General features: G+C 44.3%; 1 protein-coding gene across 1 annotated transcript; it reads right to left on the bottom strand.

Moving 5' to 3' along the window:
• Positions 1-291: 291 nt before the first annotated feature.
• On the bottom strand, positions 292-12,745 carry LOC311101484 (serine/Arginine-related protein 53-like; the record flags this gene model as incomplete). Its single annotated transcript, XM_084142636.1, has 4 exons — positions 292-1,358; positions 2,813-2,929; positions 4,358-4,464; positions 12,736-12,745. The coding sequence occupies 4 exons, from the start codon at positions 12,743-12,745 to the stop codon at positions 1,266-1,268; spliced, it is 327 nt and encodes a 108-aa protein (XP_083998762.1). The 3' UTR covers positions 292-1,265.
• Between the last annotated feature and the right edge of the window lie 382 nt (positions 12,746-13,127).

Here is a 13,127-nt window from a genome sequence, read left to right as displayed (position 1 = left end):
AACAGGATGCATGCTTTGGACTATTTTTATTCTGTACAAGCTTCCTTCTTTTCACTCTGTCCATTAGCTTAGCATTGTGTAGTAACTACAATGTTGTTGATCTATCCTCAGTTTTCTCCTATCACAACCATTAAAACTCTGTAACTGTTTTAAAGTCACCATGCTGAAACCCTTGAGCAGTTTCCTTCCTCTCCAGCAACTGAGTTAGGAAGGATGCCTGTATCTTTGTAGTGACTGGGTGTATTGATACACCATCCAAAGTGTAATTAATAACTTCACTATGCACAAAGGGATATTCAATATATATTTTATTTGTACCCATTTACCAATAGGTGCCCTTCTTTGCAAGGCACTGGAAAACCTTGTTGGTCTTTGTGGTTGAATCTGTGTTTGAAATTCACTGCTCGACTGAGGGACCTTTCAGATAATAGCATGTGTGGGGTACAGAGATGATAGTCATTCGAAAAGCATGTTAAACACTATTATTGCACACAGAGTGAGTCCATGAAACGTATTATGTCACCTGTTAAGCACATTTTTACTCCTGAACGTATTGAGGCTTGCCATAACAAAGGGGCTGAATACTTATTGACTCAAGACATTTCAGCTTTTAATTTTAAATTAATTTGTACAAATTTTGAAAAACATAATTCCACTTTGACATTATTGGGTATTGTGTGTAGGCCAGTGTCAAAAAATCTAAACGTAATCCATTTTAAATTCAGGCTGTAACAACAAAATGTGGAAAAAGTCAAGGGGTGTGAATACTTTCGGAAGGCACTGTTGCCTAGATGAGAAACATCAGGTTCAAAACAGTCAATAAACAGGACTCAGTCTACTAATCATGGATTTTCTTCATAGGGGAGATTTCATTTCTATAAAATTCACTCAAACACAATTGATCAACGTTTGACATATCCAAAAGACAGTGCACATTTTCTATGTATCATTTCAATAACTCATTTGGGATATTAAAAAAATAAACAAAAATACAAATCTTCTTAAAGACAGAAGCTTTGTAGTTTCTTGACAAAAAGTCTGAGGGAAGTCCAGCGAATGAGGGATTAAATAAAAATGTATAAATGTTTAGGGACAGGGAGTTGTTCCTGACCTTGTGATCTGACAAGGATAGACTAACTAGAGCTAGGTCACGTGGTCAGGAAAAACTCCTGGCCCTACTCATGGTGAGGACAGGTGGATTTAGTCCAGGACCAAAGTTTCCTCAGTTCAGATGATTCCATTGGTCCGGGGAGCTGCTCGTCCAATCAGGGCACAGGACTTCCCATGAGCCTCTCCTGGCGGAGGGACATCAGCCTGTTGAGCCACATCTCCTCGGCCTTCTCCTTGTCCAGGAACAACTAGAAGAGAACGCAGAGAGGAGCACAGTACACTGGTTAGACACAGATGACTAGACAACACAACACACAAACAACCAGACAGAGAAGTTATGGGGACGAGTGACAGGGTCTGGAGAAAGGTGTGTATATATGTGTGTGTGTGTGTGTGTGTGTGTGTGTGTGTGTGTGTGTGTGTGTGTGTGTGGATGTGAAAGAGTCTGAGGGGAGAGAAAGTGAGGGATGAGTGGATTTGGCGTAAGCAGCACGAGTCCATGGCCCCATCCTGGCAAAAGCTAGTCCCTTGATAACAATAGAGCAACAAACGTTTCTGACAGCTTGTAGAATCCACGCCCCGAAGAATTCAGGCTGTTCTGGAGGCAACAGGGGATCCAACCCGGTACTTAATGGGTGTACCTAATAAACTGGCTGGTTAGTGTATATGTCTAGTATATGGATTTTTTTTATGGATTATTGTCTAGAATGGATCATTTATTTTCCCCATTGAGTATCATGTGCAGCACACTAAGAAGTAGGAACGCAAAATTCTGGTATCTTTCCCAAAATTCCCTGGTTTTCCAGAATTTTGGTTAGAATTTTGCAACCCTACTAAGAGGCCTAAATTCTCTGCCTTGATAACAACATTTGTCAAGGGAACCATATGATTACAACCAGGTCACACAATTCGCTTCAGTTAAGGCAAATTTAAGTGCAGGTTTCTATTTAGTTTTCTACTATTTGGAGGTTGAAGACACCCTAAAGATCCACTACAGCCTTTCACAGAGCACGGGCCGCCTGACAAAGAAAACCCATTCAAAAGACAGATCATTTCCATCTCTTCATATCCAGTGTCTCTGTGTGTATATAACAACGTTTGATTTATCCAACGTGCGTCTGGTAGCTTAGGAAAGCTAAATATGCAGTGTCTGGTGTGTAACGGCCTTGTGAATCACTCATCTCTCGCCTTAAACACGACGACACACACACACATACACGTACGGCCTAACCCACAGTATGGGGTGTACACCGTTCGCTGTGTGTTATCTAGGGTTCGACATGATGACTAGATCAGCCCCCCCCACCCCCCACCATGGCTCTGGGGTGTCGCAGCAGTATCGAGTTTGAGATGACATTATCTACAGTAGGGGTAATGGGGAATCATTATTCCTGATTGGCGCTCCCCCGCCTGGGGCATATTGCTGCCATAGATCAGGCTGTCGTGGGTTGATCTGCATGTGTCAGGGCTAACTCATTTCCCCCTGCAGGGAGATAAATGACTCCACACAGCTCTTACAAGAAGGAGGGTTGTGTGTGTGTGCGTGTGTGAGTGAAAGAGTCTGAGGGGACATGTGTGGGTAATAAGTGGGCCCAACACCCTGAGACAATCTATGCGATACTTCAGTAACCTTTCATATTCCTGTGTGTGTGTTTGTGTGTCCCAACAGAAAAGAGTGTGTGTGTGTTAGGGGAGAACTTACACTGGGGTGTGCTAGCGTGTCGCTGTCATTGTAGCGGATTGTAGTAGGTAGAGAGATGATGTCTGTAAGGAGCAGAGGTGGGTCGTCTGGTTCCTGCTCGACTTTCACTGACTCAGTCTAAAAACACATACAGAATACCCGTTGATATAACATTACACTAGGGCTGCAAAATTCCCAGGTTCTCCAGATATCCTGGTTAGGGGATTCTAGACTTCCTGCTTATTCTCTCCTAATTCCAGGAATCTTCCAGTCTGCATTTCTGGAAAACCTTGGAATTTTGGGAAAGTAACCAGAATTTTGGAACTCTACATCACACCAAGTCGGACCAAACATATTAATCACATGGTATAGTACTGTAATGTCCCATTTATTCATCACATCACATTTACTGACATGAACAACAAATGTGCTGCTTGCATAAACGAGCTAGAACACTCATGCAGAGAAATGACAAAGGCAGCAGATGTAGTTTGGTGTTTGGCCAGAAGATGGCAGTATGAGTATAAGTCTGAAGTACTGACTAGGTCTTCTGAGCAGTGTGCTTGTGTCCTTGGTAAACACATGCACTTCTTGCAGCCAGGAGGGACACTGATCAGGGTGTATGTGCCCGCATGTGGATCCTGATGGAAAATTCTACAGGTGCCCGCCCTACCCGAGTGGGGATGGAAGGGGGTTAGGCCTTGGCAGCTTGGGGGTCACAGCCCTCTCCTCACACCCTGTATCCTCATTATTTCATTAGGGCCTCTATTTGAACTTGCAGAGTGTAAATCGGTGGCTAACTGAGTGCTAACTGGAGAGGGCTGCAGGTGTTTGGCCCCTGCGCGCCTCAAGTTAGGGAGCTGAGGACCCTTAACTATAAGAAGTACCTCAATTACATTTACACTTTAGTCATTTAGCAGACGCTCTTATCCAGAGAAACGTACAATCAGTGCATTCAACTAAGGTAGGTAAGACAACCATACGCTATCACTTCCCTTTCCTTGTCCTCCTCTCATACCACTTACACAGGCCAGGTACAACCGTGATGAGACATAGAGAGAGAGACAGAACATTTTAAATAAGAGAGCAACAGCACACACAGAGCGATAGATACAGGTCCCGGTCCCAGTACCTGGTGTAATCTGTCAACCCGCTCCACTTGGACTGTCACCTTTTGTCCTAACCCTCCCAGGATCGGCAATGATTGCCAACAAATCTAATATCCTCCACGTTTTCCCAGGCAGGAGCATTTCAATAATGACTTCTGTGCTTCTGCCGCTGTGTCTGTGGAGACAGAGAGAGGGCGAGGGACAGAGGCCCGCCGTGGTGGCTTTTGTGACGGCTATCCCGCTTTTGTGGCGGCCGAGCAGATCAAAAAACAGTCCCGGCCGGACCCCTTTCTCGTCTCGAACGGACGGAGCAAACGTCATTGAATGGGAATGGTTTAATTTGGGTCCGGGAGCCGCTCTTGGACAGATGGAATAAAAACTGGAGGGGGAGGAAGGAAATCAAATAAGAGAGAGAAAGAAGCGAACAGAGAAGGAGAGAGAGAGAGAGAAAGCGCACCTTGACACCGTCTCGGGATGATTTGAAAGCCTGGGGAACAAAGGATTCGCTCTCAATGGCTTCAATGTCCTTTATCCTTCGCACTTGCTCCGCCAGCGACGTCCCCTCTGGAAACAGAAACACAGAGAGAGAGGGAGCGAGAGGGAGAAATAGAGATTGAGAGAGAGAGGTGGAGAGACAGGGGGAGAAAGTGAGAGAGAGGTTAGCAGCGTTAGGGAGGAGAGGTCACACATTTGTTAGCCGCCCTCAAGTAAACATTGACACGGACATCAGGGGAAGTGAACCGATTACATTTAGGATGCTTGACTCTGACCATGTTCTCTTGGCAGTAATGCTCTTTGGCACCTGCTAAGAAATCTCTGATGTGACCGAATCTCTGTATTTTTTAAAAGGAGAGATTAGCTAGGGGGTCCTGACAGAGGGTCAGGGCTGGGGCCTACCCCCATTAAAGAGAGAGAGACACAGGGCAAGACATTGAAAACAAACAAACAAACAGAGAAGGTTGATCAGTCCCAAATGACACCCTATTCCCTATATAGTGCACTACTTCTGACCAGAGCCCTATGGGTCAAAAGTAGTGCATTTGGGATGTACGTGATGATCACAGTATATTTAGGAAAACATCAGACTAAGTAGAATATATATTAAAATGTTTTTAAACATTGTCAATGTAAACAAACAATTGTATAGCCTCAAAATAGGCTTAAAACAACAATTGTAATATATTGGATGGTCAGTCATTGCATCAATAGCTCTGTCTATGAATTTAAGAGTGGTTACATTTCTCCAGGCCCATCCCTCAGCTTTTTATCAAAACAGAGGCAGTTGGCCACTTTGTTATTGTTTCAATTGTTGATTGCCCCTTTAAGCAAATCTTAATAAGCACAGTCTATTCTCTTACAATGAAACTATTTAAGTGTAAAAAATAAAACAATTAATCCACATTTTACGCATCAAATTAAAAAGACGTAGGAGGAAGGCACATTTTTATTTATGAATGTGTGTCTGGGAAGGTAGGAACTGTAAGAGTCTGAACAATCCTTTTCTTCTTTCGCCTGTCAATCTCTCCACCGATCAGTCAATATTCATCCCTAGCTTACCTATCCATTTATCCTCACATGCACACTTCCATCTATCTAGCTGTCAATCTGAGAGACATTCCTGTCTCTGCTTGAGCTCCATGTAGAAAAGGGACCTCCAGCGAGTCTGCATATGCTTCAATAACAGAAGCTGCGACTACAGTACCTTGTAGGGAAATTAAAGAGTTTCAATGAACAGGTGTGGGTTGTAATGGCTCACAATGAATAACACAAATGAGTAAAATCAAGTGTGCACACACACACACACATGAACGAACACACACACTCACATACACAAACACACACACATACTCACACACACACACACACACACACACCGAAGACACACCAGTTTGAGCTAATGACAGGAATTAAATTAATCCATTAACTGCCACAGAGAAGCTGTCACAACAGATCTTTCTGGGCCGGTTGATTAATGAATAGATTCATATTTGTTCTGGTTTTCATTTGGTTAGTGTGAGTGGCACAGCAACACACTTTCACACACACACAAACTGTGAGGTAAAACAAAATAGGAGGAGGATATAATGTTGTTCAAACAAACTTCGTTTCCATTTATATTTACTGGGGGAATTGGACAACTGACTGACAACTGGAATTAAGCCTTCCATCCATGACAGTCTGTCTTGTTGTGTGAGGAGGAGAGGAGCAAGAAAAATAGTTATTACCTTGAATGTGCGGCTAGATGGAGAACGGGAGCGCCGGCCCAATATCCTCCTGAAGACTGTGGCCTGTCCTTCACATGACAGCCACAGCATCATCAGGAGTCTTGTGTGTGTGTGAACGTGTGTGTGTGTTCAAGTTTGAAGGAGAGCCAAATCCGTCAACAATGAATCCTGTTTTTCGATCAGTGATCGATGAATCCAACCTCCACCTGAGGTAAGAGTTAATAAAGGACACACACACACTCCCCACCCTATCTGCCCAGATATATCAATGACAGCCCGTCGGGCAGGCGACTGAGTGGACGGACAAGGCCCACAGAATCCATTAAAGCCTCATACTTTTTGACAAACACATTATTGGTAGATAAAATGACTTCCATATGCTGTTTGTCAGATGTCAGTGGGGAAAGATATGTATTTCATAGGAAAATCTAAAATAATGGACTTTGAGAGAGAGAGAGAGAGAGGGCCGGGCTGAGCTACATACAAGACAAAAATCAATACCCGTGCCGACCGAGGAGCGGAGAGCCCGGGAGGTCAAAGTTGATATTTAATATTGACACATTATCTGGCAAATGAATTTAGCGGCGCGACTCGATTGTCACCGCATTACTGGCAGCGCTCGTCTGTCGGCGATGAGAGAAAGACAGAGGGAAGAGAGAGAGAGAGGGAGACACAGACAGTAAAAATACTAGAAAGACGATGCCTTCAATGTACAGCACGTTCATGACAGCTCAATATTTTCATTCAACTGCTGTATGACTCTCCATACAGTTATCCATCTAGGTCACGACCAAAAATGGCTGTAAAGAGTGGAGTAGGCCTTTAAATGGTCTCACTCCCATTTTGAGTGACCTGGTGGGGCATCAAACCAGAATGATCAATATACTGGACCATATTGAGAGCCCTTACATTTTTCATCCTTGTATTCACTCGTTATAATGAGCCTAACAATGGTTAGTGATTGATCTGCCTCTTAGGCTCTGTGTGTGTGTGTGTGTGTGTGTGTGTGTGCGCACACCGGCATGTGCATGTGTGTGTTAAGTGTGTGGGATGGGCAGAAAACACAAGCAAACTCATTACCAAAATTAGTCCAACGGCATCCTGATGAGCAACCTGGAATCAATAGCGTATTGTACCCTCTAAATAGCTGTTTGTCTATTGCATTGATTAAGAGGGTGGAGAGAGCAGAGAAAATCTAAAACACCAATGAAAGAAAGCAGATTCCCTGAGCCACCCGGGACAGAAAGTGTGTGTGTGCTTGTCAGAGAGAAAAAGAGAGAGAGATGGCGTTTCTGCTGCAGTGCCAGAATCCAAACAGAGGAGAGCGCTGTTTTACCACAGATTTCTACAGTGCCAGACCGTGGCGTCTTTGTAAATGTGACTTTGCTCCACAGTTTGTCGATCAGTAACAGCGAGAGCTGAATATATTGCTGCTAATGATTCATTTGGGTAATTGAGTGCATACCCCGCGAGCTAAATTACGACAGCGCTCATTGTGCCGAGCAAATAAATAAAGGAAACAAACTGTACGTTGTGTCGAGGTCGGGCACAAATTAAAGGTACATTCAAAGGTGCTTTGTAGCTATATTTGCAGAAAGACAAGCAAAGAGCACCCTAATGGTGACATTGAAATAAGTGGGGAGAAAAGGGCACATTTTGCTGCTGTTGACATAGCGGATGTAATTGGACAGAGTAGAGCTGGCTACAGTTGGGATGGCTGGCACTACAGCTGGGCATGATCCTACACGGTCCTGTTGGTCCAAAGCACGTCCCTGCCCCCTTACCCTCCCCTCCCTCTTAGCACTGCAGTAAGATATGTAATTCAATGCTCAATTTAGGGTATCGTCTAGCGTTAGATTTTTTTCGCCCGCTCATTTATAGAAATTAAGCCATTAATCAAGCCACTAGCCATTATTTAAGCCGGGGAAGATGAATACAAACTTTCATAATAACCACCTTCCCCATTTTAGGGCTCATTATCATCAATTTTTTATGCAATTATGCTATTCTTTTACGCTGAGCTCATAAATTACCCGCTCTTTTGTTGCTGGCTAGCCTTGTAAAATCCAAAGTAATGCTTTGTAGTCTGATCTTTAAGGCAATTACTGGCTTCTTCAGTCTTTCATCTCCCTGCATTTCCAATAACCCTCGCCTCCAATGATTTATCCCTGCCACCACCGGCCAACACACACGTAGATGCACACACGCGCACACACACACACACACAGTCATGCACATGCACGCATATGCACACACACACAAAGACATACACAGTTACACACACACACACTTTTACTCATCTCTGTTTACCATCTTCCTTACCAGTATGCCAAGGTAACAGAGCAACTGGAGCGGCTATGTTCCTATTGGTGGATCCCAGGTGGATCCCCGATGGGTCTTGGCCTACCTGTGGGTTGCTATTGTTGTTTGCGTAACCCCGCGCTAAGCTAAGTACACAGAACACACGGTTCACTTGGCATCAAACGGTTAGTTTCATTCAGCGCTAGGGGGCATTGAGATAGTTAAACACTGAAATACTGTAGCACTTCCTTACGCATCAAAGTGCTTCTTCTTGAGGCCTAAACATGTTGTTTAATACATGACTGGGTCTGGGAATACGTTTAAACCACATTGGATGAACACTGATCTTTTCAGTCCGAAAACATCAAGTTATCGCTAACCCAAGAATGCACATTCGAACCAAATGGCCGATTATTTAAATAAAGCAAAACCAGGTCAACTGTAATATTTTCATACCTCTGCCTGAGCTCTGAGTTAATACATGAGGAAATATAGTGCATTCGGAAAGTATTCAGACCCCTTGACTTTTTCCACATTTTGGTACGTTACAGCCTTATTCTAAAATGGATTAAATAAATAAAAATCCTCATCAATCTACACACAATACCCCATAATGAATTTTAGCAAATTTTAGCAAAAAATAAAAAAACGGAAATACCTTATTTACATAAGTATTCAGACCCTTTGCTATGAGACTCAAAATTGAGCTCAGGTGCATCCTGTTTCCATTGATCATCCTTGAAATGTTTCTACAACTTGATTGGAGTCCACCTGTAGTAAATTCAATTGATTGGACATGATTTGGAAAGGCACACACCTGTCTATATAAGGTCCCACAGTTGACAGTGCATGTCAGAGCAAAAAACAAGCCATGAGGTCGAAGGAATTGTCCGTAGAGCTCAGAGACAGGATAGTGTCAATGCACAGATCTGGGGAAGGGTACCAAAAAATGTCTGCAGCACTGAATGTCCCCAAGAACACAGTGGCCTCCATCATTCTTAAATGGAAGAAGTTTGGAACCACCAAGACTCTTCCTAGAGCTGGCCGCCCGGCCAAACTGAGCAATCGGGGGAGAAGGGCCTTGGTCAGGGAGGTGACCAAGAACCCGATGGTCACTCTGACAGAGTTCCTCTGTGGAGATGGGAGAACCTTCCAGAAGGACAACCATCTCTGCAGCACTCCACCAATCAGGCACTCCACCAATATGGTAGAGTGGCCAGACGGAAGCCACTCCTCAGTAAAAGGCAAATGACAGCCCGCTTGGAGTTTGCCAAAAGGCACCTAAAGGACTCTCAGACCATGAGAAACAAGATTCTCTGGTCTGATGAAACCAAGATTGAACTCTTTGGCCTGAATGCCAAGCGTCACGTCTGGAGGAAACCTGGCACCATCCCTACGGTGAAGCATGGTGGTGGCAGCATCATGCTGTGGGGATGTTTTTCAGCCACAGGGACTGGGAGACTAGTCAGGATCGAGGGAAAGATGAACGGAGCAAAGTACAGAGAGATCCTTGATGATAACCTGCTCCAGAGCACTCAGGACCTCAGACTGGGGCGAAGGTACACCTTCGAACAGGGCAACGACCCTAAGCACACAGCCAAGACAACTCAGGAGAGACTACAGGACAAATCTCTGAACGTCCTTGAGTGGCTCAGCCAGAGCCCGGACTTGAACCTGATCTAACATCTCTGGAGAGACCTGAAAATAGCTGTGCAGCGACGCTCCCCATCCAACCTGACAGCGTTTGAGAGGATCTGCAGAGAAGAATGGGAGAAACTCCCCAAATACAGGTGTGCCAAGCTTATAGCGTCATACCCAAGAAGACTCAAGGCTGTAAATGCTGACAAAGATGCTTCAACAAAGTACTGAGTAAAGGGTCTGAATACTTATGTAAATGTGATATCAGTTTTTTATTTTTAATAAATTAACAAAAATGTATAAAAACCAGTTTTTGCTTTGTCATCATGGGGTATTGTGTGTAGATTGATGAGGGAAATGTAATCAATTTTTGAATAAGGCTGTAACGTAACAAAACCTAGAAAAAGTAAAGGGGTCTGAATACTTTCCGAATGCACTGTATATCAATTCTTTAGAATCTTAAAATCCATTAACCAGCATTCACACTAAAAGACAAATCTTTAATCTATCTATCTGGCCCTGTCTGTTAGGGAGTGTTCCCCAATGTTAACTCCCAGTGATTTAGCCTAGCTTTTCATCAGTGTAAACCAAAGCCAGAGTGTGTGTGTTAGTGATGTGTGTGTACGTACGCACAAATGAGGGCTACCAGCAGGTATTTATCTCGGTGTGCCATGAGTGTGTCTCTCTACAAGGCACAGATCACTCAGTAAATCTTAAAACACACATCCTCAGCCAGCCAGCCAGCCCATCCCAATAGCAAAAACAGAAACAAAGGCTGCGTTATTAAAAAGGTGTCTGGCCCCGTGGTCAGTTAATAGTTTTGGACTGCATTGATTATGGTGCGCTGACAGCTTCCGATGCTAGCCCTGAAAATGCATCAAGTGTGTAATGAGGAGCTATTAGGCTCATCGATTTGCTGATTTCAATTGATAGCTACCAGGCCAAAGCGGCACGTCAATATTTGCATAACTAATACCCTACTGCCTGTCTGCTGCTCCCGGCCTTGACAAATGAGATCTCAATGAGGGGAGGAGAGGGAGTTGGATGGAAAGGGGGGGGGGGGGGGGGGGGGACACGACAGAGTGGTAGCAAGAGAAATGGGAGAAACAGAAAGAGTAACAGAGAAGAAAACAAGATCAGATGGGTAAATAACAGCAGACAAAAAGCGGTGCAAGTTGACTCAACCCATCATTATATGAACCACATAGATAATTTGACTATCATCAGAAATAATACATCAGATATTGTGTGTTGTGTTGAGCTGAGCTGTGATATGTGCTATGTTGAGCTGTATTGTGATGTGGTGTGTTTTGTTGTGTTGTTATGCTCTTACGTGATGTGTAATATTTTGCTGTGTTGTGTTGTGTTGAGCTGTGCTGTTTTACGCTGAACTGTTGTGATGTGACAGAACATGCTGCCGTGCAGTGATGCTGTGTGATGTGTTACATTCTGTTGTTCTGTGATGTGTTATGTTGAAGTGTTATGATGTAAAGTGCTGCTGTGCTATGCATGCTAGCACGTCATGCTGGCTCCTGTGGCTGGGGGTTTTGGGGGTCACACCAGGGGGACACAGTGGCAGCCTGGGCCATATGTCCGAGAGAGGGAGGGGACCGCCCAGTACCACAGCAGGTGGCCGAGCTGCTCTAATGATGCTGCCACAGCCGCATCGCAAGGTCCCCACGGGACCACACACACAGCTCCTTATCAACCAAGCATCCCCTCCTCCTGAAAACACACGCGCCCCATAAATACATAAGCGACGCGTGCCGAGCCCCCACGGTCCAAACATCCTTATCACTGTGTCAATTGCCCTCGGTGGACCCTCTCCTTGATCACTGTCATTTTCAGTGTGACCCCTGAAGTCGCTTGTCACAACACTAAAGTCCCACTCTGTGTAAATCTGGGAGCCCCACTAGCGAGTCAGGGGATACCCTCTATACTGAACCCAATGTTCACTGTGATAACCTAAAATATCATAATACATAAAAACGAAACAGCAACAAAAAAAGACTATGACAGCCCTCTCCTCAACCGTAGAGCCCTGAGTTTTACCTGAAGCACAAATGTGTTTAAATGACATTGATAAACACAATCACATCTTTTCAATGCTTTTTTATGTGTAGCCTACATCAGTAGGGTTTAAGATGGATGGTTGAAGGATAGACAGATGGACGGATGGGTGGTTGGATGATCTCCGGACCCAGAGTTTTTCCTGAGTACATGACCCTATATTGATCACGGCCAGCGTCCTAGTCAGAGCAGCTGTGGACAGCCACCTTCTGCATCCTGGCCTCCCTGACGTCTCCTAGAGAGATAAGCATCATCTCCACTCTTCACTCAATAAAGGGAGCAATAATGAATTAATTACCCCAACACAGAGCCTAATGACAGGCAGACACTGCCGCCACGCGCCCAGCCCCTCCTATCTCCTTCACCATCTCTATTCATTTCTCTCTCCCCCCATCATCCCCCCTCTCTCCCTCTCCTCAATCAACCCCTATAATCAGTGGGGTGACACTCCACACCTGTCTGCAGTCTGTTACGGCTATAGACCTTGGGATCAGATAGATAGAGAATGATGCCATGTTGCACACACACTTTTTTACAATCGAAAATAAGAATGAATGGAAGGGCGTCTCCATTCAAGTCAATGATGGCATGATGGGTGTACTGGCAGCCATTTTGAGGGTACCCATGTCAGGAAGTAAAATCAGGAAGTGTACCCTTTAATCTGTGCTATGATTTGTTGAGTCAATTCAACTGACATTAGAAACAATACATTCCATTGCATGAGCCACATCAGTTATTTGAATGAACATTCTACATTACCATGGCAATCCAGCATCAGTTGATAGAACATTCCACAACACCGGCAGCCACACGTGTACCCATGAGTTTACCAGTCAATTGCCAGGGTTAGAGCTTGAAGCCCATTCTATTCATTCTTATTTCTATGCTTTTTTGATGGTATGAATAGAGTGGAGGGCATTTCATAATGCAACACCTATTATTTGTTTAAATGTGAATTCTCCATTAGCTGTGACTTTAGCAATAGCTGCTCTT

The sequence above is a fragment of the Coregonus lavaretus genome (genome assembly GCF_964263955.1).
Source record: "Coregonus lavaretus genome assembly, chromosome: 26".
Taxonomy (NCBI): Eukaryota; Metazoa; Chordata; class Actinopteri; order Salmoniformes; family Salmonidae; genus Coregonus; species Coregonus lavaretus.
Note: the sequence above shows the minus strand (reverse complement) of the source record. Positions and strands in the feature narration are given on the sequence as shown.